Source organism: Gouania willdenowi, chromosome 5 (genome assembly GCF_900634775.1).
Source record: "Gouania willdenowi chromosome 5, fGouWil2.1, whole genome shotgun sequence".
Lineage (NCBI taxonomy): Eukaryota > Metazoa > Chordata > Actinopteri > Blenniiformes > Gobiesocidae > Gouania > Gouania willdenowi.
This window is the reverse complement of record NC_041048.1, coordinates 5,537,327-5,557,070: the sequence shown is the minus strand read 5'-3', so window position 1 is coordinate 5,557,070 and position 19,744 is coordinate 5,537,327. Positions and strand designations below refer to the sequence as shown.

Genomic DNA, 19,744 nt, shown 5'->3' with positions numbered 1-19,744 from the left:
CTGATCTGTAGCCTGAGCTGCATCCAGCTGCTTTAATACCACACATCTGGAAGGGTTGGATGGATTTAACTGGTAACAGGTGTTGTTTGTTTGATCAGAAATGTCGCCTTTAAACTAATTCCATTCATGTGTGTGTCAAAGAGGGAAAAGACAAGTGTTTTTGTAACACACTTAGGGCTAGACGATATGGACCAAAACTCATATCTCAATATTTTTTCTAAAAATGGCGATATACGATATAAATTTGAATAATTTATATATCAAATGAAGTGTAACCAGAAAGACAATTCTGGGTTAAAATCAAAAAGCCACACAGGCTCATTTATTAACAAACAGTTGCGCAAAATGTGCCACTTTTGTCATTTTCTCCTCTAGGGGACAGCACATGTGAGTGAGTCCTAGGCGGGCTACGCGATGGCACTACAGGGGTACTTGAGAAAGAGAGTAGAAATTTAACAAATGAAATCATTAAAAATATGGGGTTTTATAATGTTTATTTTTAGCTAAAAATGATAATCGCACTAAATATTACCAGCAACTCACATAACGACAACAAAAACGCACAAAATAAGAGAAAAATATACAGAATAATGAAAAGAACAGACAAACAACAACAAAATACACAAAATGACACGAAATACTTACTATTATCAGAAACACACAAAACGACAACAAAGACACTTAAATGAGAGAATGACACACAAGATCGCTACAAAACACACAAATATAACAGAGAAACTACAACGACACTAAAAAAATCACACAGAGAGAATAATTTTGATAATACCAACAACACACAAAAACAACAACAAAAACACACAAAATAAGAGAAAAATATACTGAAAAATGAAACAAACAACAAAATACACTAAATGACACAAAAAACACACAAAATGTTCATTGAAGTCATTTTAATTAAGATGAACTGAAAATACAAAGGTCAGTTTTGGTCTCACATCAGGTGGGAAATGGCTAAAACGATAAATACTATGGGAAAAAAAATCTATTCAGGAGCCACTAAATACTGTTTCCACTTATTTGCATAATGAGATTCTTTAAAATGTCTGTTATCACTCATTCATTCCATCATTATGCTCTATAGATGTTTTTTCAAAGTATTCTGAGCAAAATGTTGTCAGACAAAGGGGGGTACATGGATTCAGAAAAAGTCTGAGAACCACTGGTTTAGGGGAAGGTCTGTGTGAGGACACACTCAGTGATCTTCTAAATGTGCTTTTAATGCTGTTCTGAGAAATAGCAAAAGCAGTGATTGTAAAACAAGTATTTAATACAAAATAAGCAATAAAATATATTATGTACATTGATATGGGAGATGTTGTCATTTTCTTTATCAACAAAATGGAAAACTTGATATATCTTGAATCTCGATATATTGCCCAGCCCTATGTGTGAGTGAAAATGGGTGAAGAGAGTTTTTGTCACACACACCTCACATTTGACTACATGTAATTGTGCCAATGCAATAACAATGTATTGTGTGAACGTGTTAGCTAAGAATAGATGTGTAGGGTTGTGTGTGTGTGTGTGTGTGTGTGTGTGTGTGTGTGTGTGTGTGTGTGTGTGTGTGCGTGCGTGCGTGCGTGCGTGCGTGCGTGCGTGTGCAGGGGATGAACATCAGTGCTTTGTGCTGTGCTCACACACTGCCTGTTGCTCAGCAGTCCCATTTGCCTCCACAGAGAGACTTACAGGCATTTTTGCGCTGTAGTGCAGTGGAAAAAAGCTCCGACTGCTGCAGCGCCCGCCAACCCCACCGCCAGCCTGAATGTGTTGCCATGGAGACCAAAATTGAGCAGTGTCTGGCTCTCTCTCTCTCTCCACCTCGTTCTTTTCTCTCCTCCTAATACCCCCCCACTACTCCCCCCACTCCACAGCACAAACTCCCTCACCGTTTCATCTGCCTTTTCCCTTTCGTCTTGATTTGTTCAAATTATCCCCTCACTCCTCAACATCGTTTATCTCTCACTCTACCTCTCACCCCTTTTCTTTACATTCTGCTGCTCACCCTTCTTCCATGCACACACACACACACACACACACACACAGGTCCATGCACGCTATCAGGGTGGCAGCCAATGGAACGGTGCCATCCAATCAGACGCGTTTGCATAACGAGCTTGTTATGCAGGGGCGTGTGGTGGCAGAGCTGTTCTGTATAGCTCCCGTCTAGACAAATCTCATTTATGCATAATAAGAAGGAGAGAGGGATAAAATGAGGGATGGGAGAGAGAGAGATAGAAATAAATTGAATACTGTAAATGGGGGAGGGAAGTGAACATCCAGATGAAAGAGAGAACTATTAAAAAGCAAAAAGACTTTTTGGATCAACAGGAAGAACAACGTGTGTTGCACGTCGTGGAAGAAGTCGCAACCCCTGAGTAACAAAGAGAGAGTGTTTCTGAACTCAGAAGGGAGGAAAATTGGATAAATGCGGATAGCGCAATCAAATTAGATTCTTCCCCAAAATGACTGCCTGTGGGGAGAGTTGTCAGCAGAAAAGATCTAATGAGAACAGAAGTAGAGACTCAATCAAAGAAGGTTTCATTGAGAAAATACAGCTTTAAATGACACATGGGTTTTAAGGAAGGAAGGTAATGCATCATGTGGGAGGCAAACAGGAAGAGAAGGACAGGGATGAAGTCAGAGCGTGTCAGAGGGAGTCCCCTCTCATCATCACAGGGCCCAGAGGGCTCAGTGTCCAACCCGTCCAGTAGCGGTTAGCAGTTCTGCCTTACAGAAACAAGCCTGGGCTCCATTCCTAGCTGGTTCCCCCTGTGCTAACGTGTGTGCTAGCTTGATTGATGATTACCCACAGATTAACCAAAGAAACAATATTGAATCAGGTTTTAATTTGACAACAAAGAAAGATGAGTTATGCTTTTTTCTGGAAGGAAAATACTTTTTCGAGCGTATCTATCTTCCAGTTATTTCCCAGAAGTACCTACTGGAGTCTACACTTGCTTTTTCAATAACCAATACAATGTAAACATTGGACAGGTCACCAGTCTGTCATGGATTATTAACACAACAATATATAGTAGGGGTGTAAAGATTAATCATGAGGCCATTAAAAATCGATTAAAAGGTGTCACGGTTCACATCGATAATACTTTAATTTTTTTAAATTTTTATTTTTAACAGCATCAAGCTATTTAGATATAGAAATTCAGGATGAACCACCGTGTTTTAAATCAGAAGTGTGGAAGCATATTGACTTCCCCAAGACAAAATGAAAGAGGTGATAAAGAAAGAATGAAAGCCATAGTTTGTTTATTTATATTATTTCTTTGATATGGGATTTGTTTTAAAGTCCAATTGTTAAGGCACAAAACACATCTTCAGTTGCACTTTGAAAAAAAAAGGAACCATTATGCAGTTTTGCATAGTTTACTGTAGAGCCAGAATTTAAATGAATAGGCTTCTTCTTCATTTGTACTATTTCTTTATTTATTTCATTCAGAATTTATTTTTAATTAAATTGCATTGTTTTGCATAGTTTATTAAGGGATTATTTTGACAATGAAAGATTAAAAAAAAACAGTATTTTTATTTTTATTTTCAAAGAAAAAATTTTTACATTTTTCAGTCATCATTTGTCTACAGTCTCATTTTGTAAAATAAATCGTGAGAGAATCGTATCATGAGATGAGGTAATCGTTACATCCCTAATATACAGTATATATTGGTCTACATCACATGTATCAAACTCATTTTAGTTCAGGGGTCAAACACGGAGCAGTTTGATCACAAGTGGGCTACAGAGTCTATGGAAGAAAATGAGTAATTTCAATATTATTGTGCCCTAGTTTGCATTTCTACATGTACAGTACACTACCGGTCAAAGGTTTTAGAACACCACACTTTTTCCAGGTTTTTTACTGAAAATTATTCAGTTTATTGTGTCATTGCACTCTGAAATGAAAGCATAGAACAAATAAGCAACTTGAGTCGAAAAAGAAATTATGGAATTCATGAACAATACTGTTCACCTGATGCTCATGAGGGTTTGGTTCCACAACGTGTTCCAACACTGCTTTTATGCAGACAGAGGGGGTTGGAAGTAACCAAGAACAGTTGGAACACCTGTAGGAATTAGTAGCACCAGCTTCCAAGGCTGATTCAACCTTCACTGCTGCAGAACAGCTTTAAATTGTTAACTCACTTCATGTTCCCTGAGATGTTTTACCTCTGGCTGTTCAGTACTTACCTTTGTACCATTTCAAGCTACTCACTGGACTTGTACAACTTGAATTGCAATAAATAACTGGAAAAATGAGGGTGTTCTAAAATGTTTGACTCGTAATGTACATAAATTACAAAATATGTAACAAACTCAATCGAAGCAATAAGTTAAAGACATCATGAACTAATGTGAGTAAAATTTAAGGATTTTCTAAGATTTTTTAGTTTTTTCAAGAGTTTAACATTAAAAATGAATGATTGCAATCATGTAATATACAGTAAGCACCAGTAGTGTTGAGTTTCATTTACACAATGATTCATGTTTTCCATGTAATTTTTACTTTTTCCTGCAGGCCAAATTAGATGGTGCAAACGGCCAGATTTGGCCCACTGGCCACGAGTTTGACACATTTGGTCTACATCAAACAGCCAAACCAAAATAGTAAATACAGGCGATGTGCCGAGTCATAAAACTGCTTCTATGTTTAAGTCGATGAATTCCTGTCGACAGGTTTTTCTACCTCGTCAAAACAAACTATTAATTCTCAACTTGTTGGTACTGAATAGGAAATAACTTTTTTATGGTTAAACACACGTTACTATTTTTAAATCACGCGAATAAAATCACCTGCAGTGAGGGGTCTGTAAAATTGTTTCGCTACTAACACAAGGTACTAAACCATCATATGAACTGTTTTGTACCAGTTGGAAACACTGCTGTGTTGGTACTCATTAAGGCTGTCCCAATCCAATATTGATAACGGTCCAATATTAGGAAAAATCAAATGCCTGCATCTAAAATGTCTGATATAGCACTCATAATACATATTATTTTTATCTATTTATTTCAGACAAACAACAATTTAATAACATAATAAATAAAATATACAATAATGCAAAAATAATCCCTAAACTCCCATACACCTCATACAATATATGTTGTCCAAAAAGGAGTAGGAAGAAGCAAAGGCAATTATAATTTTTTATTACATTTATTGAGGTTATTTTTAAAATGTGTATACATTTACTTACTTCAGTTGTAAAATATATGTTATGTTTAAGGTTAAAATGTCTGTAACCCATTGGTTAATTGGGTCAGTTTTTCTCACACCTACTGTTGCTGAATATTGTAAGTATTATTGAGTAATATCATTTGATCAAGCCTTTTCTAACATTCCACACTGCAAAATAATTCATAAATGCATGTAATATCAGATGTCGTATCAGATCGACATCGTTATCAGCCAATTGTCAAAGCTGCAAAATCGGTATTGTATCGAAAGATGAAAAGGTTTCATCAGGACAGCCCAAGAACTCATGCCAATGACTTTGACACGCAACCTCTGCCCACAAACTGGAACCATCACTAGTGGCACTTGGTGGCCACAGTTTACCCTGGCATTAACACAAAAACTGCAGCCAACCTTTCCCCAGCATGGACTCCTTGTACACTGCATCTTATTTAGAATACAGAGGAAACCAGCAGCAAAAAACACCTTTGATGCACCACAGCTGTGGTTTGATAAGTAGAAAGTGTCGAGAAAGTACAGAACCAGCCAAAATGTCTGCGTTACGTGTGTTACGCCTCACCTCTTTTTTCCTTTTCTTCACTTCAGCTGTCTTCCCTTCTTTTTCTTTCATCTTTTTGGTTTTCTTCTTCTTTTGCTGTTTGAGGGATTCATCGCCGGTGAAGAAGCTATCCAATGGCGTGAGGGGAACAATGTTGCGTTCACGTTCGTCATCCTCATCTGCAGTCATAGAGGACAGGCAGAGATGCGAATACATTATTCCCCATAAATCAAGTTCCCCAACATTGCACTATAAGAGTATTTAAAATGCACAAGGCTAAAAGTGTCTGGAATTAATTAGCTTTAGTTTATATTTAGTTCATATAACAGTACAGCATTGAAGCAGAGGGTAGTTAAAGCTACTTAAATCTTGAAAATAACCATTTTTAGTGGAACCAGCTCTTTTCCTCAATTTAGGAGACTAAATTATACTTTTGACCAACTTAAAATATTTTTTGCCCTATGTTTGGCTCAAATGACCCTGAACATTTTGAATTATATATTGCTAGACTGATTGTTTAGTCATTTTAAAATTTTACAGGAAGGTTGGAATATTTGTGTATTATATATTTTTTTAAGGAATGTCAGTTAAATAAGTGCAATTACCAAACAAATGTGGGAAAAATAAGGACAAATTAAGAAATTCTTAATGTGCAAAGACAAAAATTCCTATAAAACTAAACTAACTGGCCTTTTTGAGCATCCAATTTGGCCTGCAGAAGAAAGTAAAAATGACAGCTAAAACATGAAACTTTGTGTAAATTAACAACTAATTTGGTTGTAGATATCTCAGACCCTCAAAATACACAAATTCAGTGAAACTCCACAATATTTGTCAGCACCCACAGTTTTCCCGCGCTTATATCACATGATGGCAAACATTCTTTTATCTCAAATTGTTGCACAAACTTAAATTTAAATGAAGATCCTACAGAGACTAATATCTGTAAAGTATTGGTCAGATAGTGTCAGTGTCTTACATACTGTATATGGGCAAAATTTTCATTAGGGACACATTTGGGATGTTGAAAATCACAAAATTTTAAGGTTAATTCATAATGTTCCATGTTAGCTGTGTTGTATGAGCAACATAGCAGCAGTGGTGAATTCTTCCTAGTTTTTGTTTACCTTGAGGTTGAATGATGAAGGTCTTTCTACTCCGTTACCTTTTTGTGGTAAAGGAGTGGAATGGAAAACATGAAAGTTGGTCACAACCATCACACTGAGGTACAACTCAATGGCTCCTAATACCTAACATCCTTCATTTACATGACAAATATTTTCTCGGGTTTCCATGGATACGGTTGACAATAACGAAGTGGAAAGGAAAAGGAAAAGTGCTGAATATCATTAAAAAAAACTAGCGGAACTAGAAAGCTCCAATTTTTCTGCTTTTTTAAGCAAGACACACTTGATATTTAAGTCGGTAAAGTTTTTCCTAAAAACAACGTTTTAGGTCCATATCATGCTATTTTTCACCCATCTCCATTTGTTCTAAGAACCCCAAAAACATAATATTTAAGGTTTATTTTCCTAAACTCGTGTTTTCCAGAGTTTTAGCCTCTGAAAAGTCACTTTCTGAGCAACTCTACACAAACAGGCTGAGTTGCTACCTACTTTTGCATATTCATGAGTGGGCGTGTCTATAGACGGGACACTGACTTCCTCCTCCTCGCACGGTGACGTAGGGCCAGAGGACGGCCCACCCTCCTCCCACCCACTCCGTAGTCGAGCTTATGCTGCTTTATGAACACGAGACAGAGCGAGGGGGCGGGGCGTTCTCCGGTACACACATAGACTGTAGAAAATACATACATAGCACTGTGTGAAGGACGCTAAATTGCTGACCTTCGTGGGCGTGTCTATTTACATGTCAATCATTGCAGAGAGCTTCCTGGAGGCGCGGCTTCTCCTGCTCAGTGCTGCGTCAAATTTGTCATCAAAGTGGGAACGCGTCATCAAATTGGAGCGAGGCTCACCCTGCAGTAAGAAAGGAGCAAATCACCCTCTAACTAACGATTGAGGGAATCAATGAAAAAAACACTTTGGGCATGTGTATGAAGCCCATATAGCACTTTTATCAAAAAAGTTGATTAAGCTTAACATGGGGCCTTTAAAAAATAACAGGCCCAGACATTATTTTCCCACACGTGCCTCTAATAAAAATTTTGCGAACTAGGGCACAATAATGTTGAAATTGTTAGTTTTTCCTGCCTATAATCTGCTGCCCACTTGAGGTTAAACTGGTCTGTACTTGGCCCATGAATGTGTTAGACATCCCTGCATTAGTGAATGTTCCGTGCAGACATGTCCCTTATCCTGCTTTGAACAGAAAGAAATAGCTTAGAGAACACAAACCGATCTACAGGTGTCCGAAGGACCAACCCCGTAAAATCATGGTTCATTGAGAGTGGATTAACTTCATGCTTAAAAACCCAAACTAATGGAGCATCTGTCCTGCTGCTAAATGGAAAACCCTTCGAGGACCAGTGAAGTAGTTGTATACTGAGCCTGTTTTCTGGCTGCAATGCTTGTAGAAATGCCTGCTGCTTGTCGTATCAGAGCTGCTGCTGTGCACAAACAGTGCAGCTGCTGAGCACAGCAGACTTTACTGGTGCGACAGTGGGTCACTAAGGAGTAAATACATTAAAAAATAACATCAACATGCAACGCCCGGCAGAGGCCGATCTCTCCCTCTCTCTCTCACTTCCTGTCTCTGTCCTGTCTTCCTGTCGTTTCTAGTCCCGTCTCTGCACAACTATCCCTCTCTCTAAGTTTCAAAGCAGACGACTGGAGGGCACGATGCATGCAGCTCTTTTATCACAGTCAATCAGCCAACATAAGTCCTGCAGTCTACCACTCCCCTGGGTAAGACTGGGAATCCTGTAGACACCAGAGTTGGAGTCAATTACATTTTTTCAGTTACAATTACATTTTCCCTTTACCCATGTTCAATTATAATTCAATTACGATTACAGTAACCCGCATTTTTTTCCAATTACAATCATGTTCTCAATTACTAAAGTTCAATTAATTCAAATAATGAATCAAAATTACTGAGCCTGAAATATATAAGCTAATAAAAGTTAGCCTTCCTCTTGTGTTAGCTTTCTGATAGCTTTTCGTATGATAACGGGCACTAAATCCACTCTAAAGTACTACAATACACTAAAAAACAAATAACTAATCTCAGATATCTAATTTCTTTAGTATGTGTTATCTTGTTAAACTTCCTAATTTCCATTTTTTTTTAAATGGCAAAATGTGGGAAAGCTCGATATGAAACATATTTTAATAGTTTTTTAATTATTAGCTACATATGTGTAGAACTGTACATAGAAATGTAGCTTATTTATAGTTGACTATTTTTATAGAATTTGTCTGTCTCGCCAGGTTCAACAAACTAAACAGAACCTGACAGAATTAACATGCAATTACATATACTAAGTCGATTATCCAAACTCAATTACAATTTAATTACAATTACGACAGCAACCAATTATTTCAATTATAATGACAATTACACCATTATTGGAATGAATGATCAATTACGCTATTACAATTATAATTGACACACTAACAGGTTTAAACAGAGCTAATGCTAAGCTACTAAACTGAATGTAAAATGTATTGATTGACCTAGCTTGATGACAGAGTTTTTCCCTCTACAGTCGCACAGATTCCAGCCTTTTGTTGATGTCCCTTTAGCTCAAATTAAAGTCTATTCAGCATCTACAACAAGGGGCTCATTTATGGCTCAGATTCATGTTAGCCGGCTGTCAGACAAGTCGTGATGACACCAGGGAACGCTTTAACATTTTTTTCTCAGATGCTGCAATGATGACATGGCTCAGAAACTCCCAGTCTATCACTCTCTTTTCTTTTTCTGTGAGAATACAATGAATGACAGGCTGAACAACCTTCAGATATGACGAATAATAATACTAGAGTGTCTGTCCCGTGCTCTGCTTTCAGTCAAATATATCCATCACACCTGACAGCGTTGTGTTGTGTTAGTTTAAACAATTTAATTTAAGACTGCGTATTCATCTGAAAAATGAATTACTTAAATATTATTGCCTTCATGAAAATTAAGGCACATGAACATATTGCGTAAGTTTAATGTTTACAATTTTTTTTGTCCCACATTCATGTAGGACTTAGGACATTCATTTAATTGCTTTTTAAAAATTGGACTACTTTACAGCCTGTGTTCCGCCATCTTGAAATCACGTGACTGATGATGTCACATGGCCCCACTGCCTGTAAACATACTATTGTTTTCTATTGGAGTGAAGCATTTTCTGCTTTTTTGATCAAAATTACAACTTGTGCTGCTTTTGGTTGCTCTAAATAATCAGGAAAAATTAAAGCTTTGTTAAAAACAGTTGAAACCCAAAAAAAATCTGTAGTTTGGTAGTAGACAATGAAGCAGAGAAGAAGAGCTCTCCTAAGGGACATTTACTCCCCTCTAAACAGTGCGCAGCTGTGACTCTGATGTATTGGGTTGATGACATACAGTATGTCTAAGCATCAATCTGTATATTACAGGATGAAATATTATATTTTTTTTTATTCTGACACTTATCAAATGTGTTGCCTTCCATGCTATGTGTCATAGGATTTGTTATGTATGTTTTCAATGATCAAATGTGTGAAAGAATCTCTTTATATGACCAGTATAAGTATCATATACAGTCTGTTTATGAGCTTGTTAGCCTGTTAATGGGTGTACCGTCCAGGCTTTTACCCTGTTGTGTGAAATATATTCCAGTGCTCCATGATCCTGATGAAGATAAACTGTGTAAAAAAAAATGGAAAATCTCCTCTCTTTACAAATGAGTAAAAAAGTCAGATAAATTCCTATATATTACTCCTGGAATGCCATCCAATTTGAACCTCGCTGAGATTAAATGTCAGAAATCTGTCACGGTCGATGTTTGGGTCAGAGAGTGCGAGGTAAGGGGGGGGTTTGCTTGGTCATGGGACACTTGATATTCTAGCATCAGGCCTCTGATTATCAGAGTGATAAAAGCGGAAGTTGGCAAGAAATCCTGTACGAAAGGTGAGCTGATGGAAAATCGGATGCACAATGTTAGATTTTTGGCTGATATGCTGATATTTTACAGCTCATTTGGCTGATAATGGATACCAGTAATTACCCTCTCACACATCTAATCGCAAACATTGTCTAGTTTCTGTAGTGGAATTAATATTCAGAAAGATTCTGCAAACTCTTAATCTTGTTGACCCGCTGGCAAATGCAGACATAAGACAAAGCTGAAAACAATGTAAAATCAGTCATCACTCCTTGTGCAAAATAAGAAAAATACTTCAACTTTTGTCATATTTAATCATGATATTCCACTGGATACGTCTCCACGGTGCCACGGAACCGATCCGGTTTTGCCCTGCTGTCCGCCGTCTGGTAACCCCCGCCGGTTGCGTTTTGAGTGCGCCACAGAGCAGTTCTCACAATATTTATATAATCACGCGAGAACGCAGTTAAAGGTAAGTGTTATAAATGCAACAATAAACAGATAAACAGGTCAGTGTTCCAAACGAAGGAGTACAAGAAGGTTGTCATAGCCACATTTTTTAGCAACAGCCAACAGAGAAAAGATAAAACTGCACCAGTAAAGCATGACCTCAATCAAAGTTCCTGCAGTTTACAGTGCAGTTACAGTATGAGAGGATGGTGATGTAGTTACTTGAAATATAATCTGAGGTATTTTATTTCGAAAAAGATATTTTAAATCCAAGGCCGACCCAAACCCAACAGTTAAAATCTCACATTTTCCTCATACAAATGACATATTTATAGGGATGTAACGATTCACTCAACTCCCGATACGATTCGATTCACGATACTGGGTTCACGATACGATTCTCATGATTTATTTTACAAAATGGGACTGTAGACAATTTTTTTTTTTTGGGAAAAAAACTAGAAAATACTGTATTATTTTCCTTTTATTTTTCATTGTCAAAAGAATTCCTTGATAAACTATTCAAAACAATGCAATTTAACTAAAAATAAATCTTGAAAGAAATAAATAAAGGAATAATACAAATGAAAATGAAGCCTATTAATTTAAATTCTGGTTCTATAATAAACAATGCAAAACTGCATAATAGTTCTTTTTCTTTTAAAAGTGCAACTGAAAATGTATTTTGTGCCTTAACAATTGGACTTTAAAAAAAAAAAAAAAAAACGTGATTGCACTGATTTACGTCATATTTGTTTGGACCAGCAGAGGGCGCTGGTAACACAGTGGTCGGTTGGCATGCAGATATCTTGCAGTGAAGAAGAGAAGCTATGCTAGCAGACAGAGCTAATAGAAAAACGTGACTTTTACAGATATTCAAGTAATATTACAGATATTCTTTCGGTGCTAAAGGGGTAATGAATCATTTATTAACATATTTAAGAGTAGAAGGCGGCCAGAAAGAAAGTATTGGCAGACTCCGCCCGCCGCCTACACTTGTGGATTAAAAAAAGTACTGCGATTCAATTTTCAGAAAATCAATATCAACCGTGATACCTATTAATCGATTTTTAACTGCCTTGCGATTAATCGTTACATCCCTAAATATTTACATTTATTTTTGTGGTAAGCCAGCTTTTATTAACAAGGAATTGTTAAAGCCAACAGAACGGATCAGCGCACGGCGCAATTTGCGCACGCCAAACACAAATAGGAGGGCAGTGTGCGCAAGAGACCCAGTGGATCTATTTACATGATCCACGTATCGAAGATAAGGATAAACCATGTTCTTGTGCAGGAAAAGGATTGCATCAACGGTGGATGGCTTCAAGGCTGTCCTTCTCTGCTCGTTGTTCCTGCTGGAAACGCAAATGTTGGCAAGAACACTGTGAACAAGAACACTATGTAAACAAACCCGACCGGAACCCGACCAGCAGTTCTAAATATCTGTCCGAACCTGACCCGTTTGTTGGGTACTGTTATGTCCCATCAGGCTTTGGTCGGGTATCCATCCTCTACCTCAATCCTACGTTGATTTTACAAGCGCTTCCCACACACAAGATGGCGTTGTTTAGTCCCGCCTCTTCACGGGTGATGAGGCGTCTTCATATATGATGTCTATGGGTTGACTGAGGAAGAAAAGCTTGTTGTTAAATCGGTTAAATATATCTGCGGAATGGCTGATGTCCGATACTTAAATTTAAAGCCAATATCGGTTGATACCGATAACGTGCCTATATTATCGTGCCTCACTAGCAAATACAAAGACTTGACCTTCCTGTGAAGGCTTGGACAGCAGACTGACTATTAGAGAGCAGATATGTAAGAAACTCCCAAGTGAGAAAGCTGAGGTTTACTGGAAAGCTCATTAGTTCTCTGGCTGTTGTGTGTCGGTGAGTGGAGATGCCCACTTAATACTGCAAACACTCAAAGCTGGAAAGACGCAGCTAAAGGTTTTCCTTTCCTCATCGATTTTGTAGCTATAGTTCAGGAGCTAGACAAAAGATAGTCATGACTAATAATTCTAATATTAATCTGAGTGATTTCATTTATAAAGCATCACTGTGTGATTATGGTTTCAATACAAAAGCAAGGTACAGGAATGCTCTTATCATCAGAAGATGAAAAATAATTAAACAAAAAACAGCTTGAGTTAGAAGAAGGAGGCAAATGTGTGTCAACTTTCACGGCAAGAGATCCAAAAATAGAAAGCCTTCCGACTGGGGACATTGGACAACATCGTAGGTGCACAAAAGCCGATGAAAATCCGTCAATTTTTTGTGAGGCACAAAGCAATTAAAGCAGAAATCACAGTGGAACAATCTGAGACGTTGTAAGCACCCACAGCGAAACAAAGCGACTTAAGACAAGTGCTACAGCAACAAAGGGCTGAGACAGAACAGCATTTCACGGTCTAACGTCCCCCCTGTGGGACTTACTTAGATTGTGTTTAGTTTTAATTGTACAGCACAGAAAACCTGAATTCTCTGGTTCGGTGATGCAAACTGAGGAAGTCAAACAATAAAAACAGCTCACAGTAGTTTATATTATTGGACAAAAACACTCAGAGAGCTCAAACCTCCACCAGGAGCCACATCTCCTCTTTGCCCGATATTGGCAGTTATCTGTATCACTGAACCTGGGGGCCCCATGTGGGGGCGCCTGAAATTTAAGTGGTGTCACCTGAAATTTCTGGTAGTTTATAAAAAATAATTATTGCTGTGTTTTTTTTTGTTACAAATCCATACATTCTCGAAAAAAAAAGAATGTCTTTGGGGTCGCCAGAAATTTGTGATATCAAAATGGGGTCACGATCCAAAAAAGGTCGGGGTTCACTGGCGTAGGTCTATCTTTGGTTAAAATTTTGTCAAAATCAATAACGCACTTTTGATGTAATCCTGCTAAAAGACAAAAAAAACTAATAAATAAACACCAGTTAAAATATTTTCTCCTTTGCGGAGGTAACAAGAAACAGTAAAAAAAAAGAATTCAAAAACCAATAACACACACAATTTAAATATATTTGCATGAGCCACCATAATAATCAGATTATGAAAAAATCTTTTGTTTTGGGCAAAAAGACATACTGTATACACTACAGATATATACTGTATATACAGCAGGAGTGTGACAATATCTCTATACAGCAATATATCGCAATATTTTTTCACACGATCGATTATCGATATGCTCGCGCTATGTATCGATTTATCACTTTTTCACTAAAATGTGCAGGTACGTCTTCACAGAAATGTTGTCACTGTTTGTTGAAGGAACCAATACATTGTTTACTGGAATATTGCACTATCATGGTGTCACTGGTAAAAAAAGACCCTATTTTTTTGTTTACAGAAAGCACTATTGGAGATACTTATTCGTTTACATTGGTATGTTGACACTTATTTACAGAAATGTTGCACTAAAATAGTGTCACTGTTCATAGGACACTTTTTCAATTTACTGTCTTTCAGAGATATAAAATAAATATTGTATTTTTTTTTACTATTTTTTTCTTGTTATGTAATAGATTTTCGTAGATTGATTTCTGACCAGTATATCGATAATCGCAGTATCGTCATATCGTGAGATAATCGTTATTGTGAGCGTTGTATCGCGTATCGTATCGTGAGGTACCCAGAGGTTGCCACCCCTAATATACAGTATATAATGTTTCTAGAAGTGTATGATTCAACTTCTGTTTTTGGATAAGGAAAATAAGGAAATTAAAACAGCAACAATCATTACTGTTGATTAAACCACAATATAAGTTGAATTGGGGAATACATGTTTTATCAGGAAGTGATGTAAGCATTAAAGGGGATTACAGTGTTTAAATACAAAAGTGCAACAACACAAACAGCTCAATCACACCACACAGAGGATGTTATTCTTCGTACTGTTTAGTATAATAAGATAAAGGTGTACATGTTTTTGTGCCAACAACCCTGTTCAATGACCAGTTCAATTCCTTTTTAAAACTCGTGCACATTAGACACAAGCTTCACTTTGACATTTTAATGGTGTAACACCTGTTCCAACACATTTTAGGACAGAATAAAAATTCTAAAGGCAATTAAAGTAAAGCTGTAAGCCTAAAGAGTCTTTATGTGAATGGGTAGATAATATATGGCATGGGATTTCAATAGATTTCCTCCCCCAGGTAATGTCATTTCAGAAATGAAAGTAAGTGGTTGATTAACTGCCAATAATGAGGAATTCCCGTGACGGACTAAAGCTGGTGCTGAAGATGAATAAATGAATGATTTCACAAACATTTTAAAATATATTACAATCAATCATGAACAGATGATGGAAACAAAACTAGCTAATGCTGTATATTGAAAACGTTGAATAAGGGAGAAAAACTGGGGTAAGTAAACTTTTTATGGCCAAGTGCACATATTGGAGCAAGTTTGGCTGTTCCAAATTATAATGGTCAGTTCTGGATCCTGTCTAAATTGGCCATTATTGTGGGATTCGCATCAAGGAAAAGGATTTAAATATCATCAGATAAATGAAATAATAACATTGATATACTCAGAATCTATACTGTACATAAACACTCAAAATGTAAGTGTAAATATTGAACTAGCGCACTTGTCCCAGTGTGTGATTTGTAATCGTTACTGAAAATTATAAAGCAGCAGTTTATAATGCAGAAAGCACAGCACAGAGCCACAGAATCTCCACACAGCAAAAAGTGAATACATCAGTTACACAGTGACCAATGGCAGGCCTTTTAAAGGAGTGGTTCTCAACCTTTTTAGGCCGCGACCCCCAAAATAAAGGGTACAGAGACCCTGAGGGTGGTTGAACACAGACATGAACAATATATAAGGGGGAATAAAGGGAAGGGGTTTTCTATGAATCTGTGATAACCATGTTTATTTATCTATTTATTTATGTGAATAATATCCACTGTTATCCAGGAAGTTTATTATTATTTACTCCATAGTATATAGTCATTTAAATATGTAAGTCCTTGTTTTAATCAGAAATAAGATGGGTTAAAAGTTAGTTAAATGTAGGTAAAGTTAAAATAGAGTGGCCAAAAACTCATCGAAAAAGTGGTAAAAAGGGTTCAAAGTGTCAATATTGGCTTAAAAGTGGCAGAAATGAGGGAGTGGGTGTGGGGGGGGGGGGGGGGGGGGGGGGGTAATGTAATTTAAAAATGGGCATGACAAATCGTGAATGTGTGCATGTGCATGAAATATGGTCAAAAGAGGTCAAAAGTGACAATAATGGGTGACATTAGGTGGGAAAAGTGGTAGAAAGGGTTTATAAGTGCCAAAAATGTCTGGAAAGTGGAAAAAAAGTGATAAAAAATAAGTTAAAATATGGCAAGTTTGGTGTACTTGCAAAAAAATGGTAAAATAAAAAGCAAAAATAGTTTCTTGAAGGCATCTTGGGTGACCCCAAATAAGGTCCTGACCCCAAGGTTGAGAACCCCTGTTTTAGAGGATGGGGTGTCCTACTGTCATCACCAGTGACAGCCACGTGTAGGCTTCAGTTAACAGTGTTTACATGTGGCTGTCACACCTCTGCAGGCATGGACTGAAGAAGGAGAGAAAATCCAAGTGTCAGGGGGATATGGTCATAACTGTTAACCATGTGGCTGTGTATGTTCTCCTTAAACTAGCCAATAATGGGCATGACAAATTGTGAACGTGGTTAAGTTGACAAAAACAAGGATGAAATTTGGTGAAGAGAGGTTAAAAGTGATAATAATGGGTCAACATATGCAACATTAGGTGGGAAAAGTGGTGGAAAGGATTTCAAATAGGGCTGGGTGATATATTGAGATTCAAGATATCCTGAGTTTTCTATTTTGGCAATTTCGCCTATGTTTTTTTACAGCTTATATTGTTTGAAAACACTTGTTTTAGGATTCCCCTACTTTTGAGAACAGCATTAAAACCACAGTTGGATGGATTTCTGTGTGACACATGCTGTCCTTTATGAGAGAAAAAGCCAAAAGTGGCACGTTTTGTGCAACTGTTTGTCAATAAATGTGCCCTTGTGACATTTTGCATCAGCAAATTTCATCCTGAATTGTCTTTCTGTAAGACTTTGGGGGACCGAGTCTTTGCTGCCACCGACCCCGCCCTCTGGAACTCACTCCCACAACCCATCACGAACCCAGACTCTTTACAGAAATTTAAAACACTCCTCAAAACCCACCTTATCAAACTTGTTTTACATTAACCTTTTACTTTTATTGTTATTTCTTTATTTTTCTGTATTCTGTAAAGCGGCTTTGAGTCCCCAAAAAAGCGCTATATAAAATTGATTCATTATTATTATTATTACTACTATTATTTGAATTCTAATTATTGATTCATATCGTTTATCGCCAATTTGAGAAAACATGAGATATGAGTTTTGGTCCACATCGCACAGCCCTAGTTTTTAGTTGCCTAAAAAAATGTCTTAAAAGTGGAAAAAATGTGCAGAAAATGCATTGAAATTTGATGGAAAAGTGGCAGGAATGGGAGTAATGGAGCAAAAATGGTGACGAAAATAGGTTAAATTATGGCAAGTTTGGTGTCGTTGCAGAAAAATGGTAAAAATGAGCATTAAAAAATGGGCTCAAATTGTTAGATAAACATTCTTAGTTTCTTAAAAGCATCTGGCGACCCCAAACAAGGTCCTGACCCCAAGGTTGAGAACCTGTGTTTTAGTCATCAACAGTGATAACTCAGTATAAACACTGGTAAGTGAAGCCTGCACGTGGCTGTCACACCTCTGCAGGCAGGGACTGAAGAAGGAAAGAAAATCCAAGTGTCAGGGGGATATGGTCATAACTGTTAACCACGTGGCTGTGTATGTTCTCCTCCTTTAAATGAGAGGAATGTGAAATGCACCACTATCTATGGTGATAAATGCACCAACTAGGGTAAAGTGATTGATAGGCTGAAAGAGAATAAACAAGTCTACAGAGGAGCATGCAGCAGCAGCAGCAGCAGCAGCATGGTTTGCAACATGCCCCCCCCCCACCAAAAAAAAAAAAAAAAAAAAAAAAAAAAACACACACAAAAAAAAATCCTCCTACATCCCGCCTGACAGCAGCACGTTAAAAAAACACACACTAAACTGCACAGAAAACACACAATGGCATGACTGTAGCCTGATGCAGCCCAGCCCTCTTTCCTTTTCTCTAAAAACGCAGGACAAGCCCTTTTTCCCCCGCATTCAAAGGCGTAGCAGAGCCAGAAATGATCCTGAAGGACACCCCGCCTCCCGCCTCTGTCATCCCCTCACCTGGCATGTCGTCTTCAAAATCCATGTCGTCCTGTCCATCGTCTTCATTACTCAGCGACCCCGGCATCTTTATCTCATAGCCCCCAAAGCCCCTTTTAGACTGTGAATACTGAAAGTTAACCCTACACACGCCGCAACCCTCTCTCTTTCTTCAGGGAAAAAAAAAAAAAAAAAAAAAAAAACTCCTCGCATTGGTGATTCTTTTTTAATTTTTAATTTTTTGGTGATGAAATACCAAATTAATAAAATAAATAAATGCATAAAATTAAATATAATAATTATTAAAATCCCACTTATCTCTATCCAGGTCTTGCAGACTGAAAAATAAGAAAGACAAAAATGGAACAACACATGCCCAGATTGTGACGTCTGGTCTGTTGCCATGACGATGCATCCCATAATTTCACCCTGAACTAGTTATTAGTCATTACTCACAATCACCAATTTAACTAGTAGTAGTGAGTTAGTAAGTTAGTTAGAGGGGGTTAAACGAGCAACAAGCCGCACACTGAGCACCGACGGACGGACGGACAGACACGGCCGTCCCGTGTCCGTGTCTCTCTGGAAACTTCTACTTTTTACCCTCAAAACAGTCCTGAAACAAAGGAATATTAACACTAATGACATCGAGGCGAAGTTACAACGCCATGTTTGTTTACGTCTAGTATTGAAACTCCTCTGAATAGCAAAGTATTTGGGGGAAAGACCTCGAAAATAGAGCAGAGAGCAGAGTCCTGTCGGCCAGCGGTGCAACTGTTGCCAAGGTAACCACAGCTGTATCCCAGCATGCCCTGCGGTGAGCTCAACAGCGAGAGCACGCGCTTCAGATTTGGCTCGTTTAATCAAAACACTAAGTCAGTTCTCCACTGAACACACACGCATAGCATTAAAACTATTTTCTGTCCTAATATTGATGTAAAGTCCACCCTTTACCGAGCGAACAGTGGGTCAAAGTTAGAATTTTTAGGGCCACATTTAGACTAGAAGTGGTTTTTAAAGTGTTGGGGGCGCCCCCTGGTGGTGAGGAGAGTGACGTCATAACAGAGGCAAAATGTCTTTGGGCATAATTGGCCTTGCCCTTTTTGGCACTATATTGTTTTTACAATATTATTGCATTCTTTGCACAATATATCACATTTGTACAATCTAATGGTGTTTTTTGTACAATATAATATCACGTTTGTACAATTATGTTGTTTGTACAATGATAATTTTCTTCGCACACCA

At 37.7% G+C, this 19,744-nt stretch overlaps 1 protein-coding gene across 2 annotated transcripts in view; it reads right to left on the bottom strand.

Moving 5' to 3' along the window:
- The window catches only part of chd5 (chromodomain helicase DNA binding protein 5), a 72,965-nt gene that overhangs the window by 48,261 nt on the left and 4,960 nt on the right, over positions 1-19,744 (bottom strand). Inside the window, exons 2-3 of one of the 2 annotated variants that reach the window (XM_028446013.1) lie at positions 18,518-18,699; positions 5,791-5,948 (exon numbers count right to left, since the gene is read on the bottom strand). In XM_028446013.1, the coding sequence (XP_028301814.1) occupies positions 5,791-5,948; positions 18,518-18,584 (225 nt within the window). In that variant the 5' untranslated portion in view covers positions 18,585-18,699. Of the gene's footprint in view, positions 1-5,790; positions 5,949-18,517; positions 18,975-19,744 lie in introns of those variants that run through there. The other variant, XM_028446015.1, reaches the window with a different exon arrangement.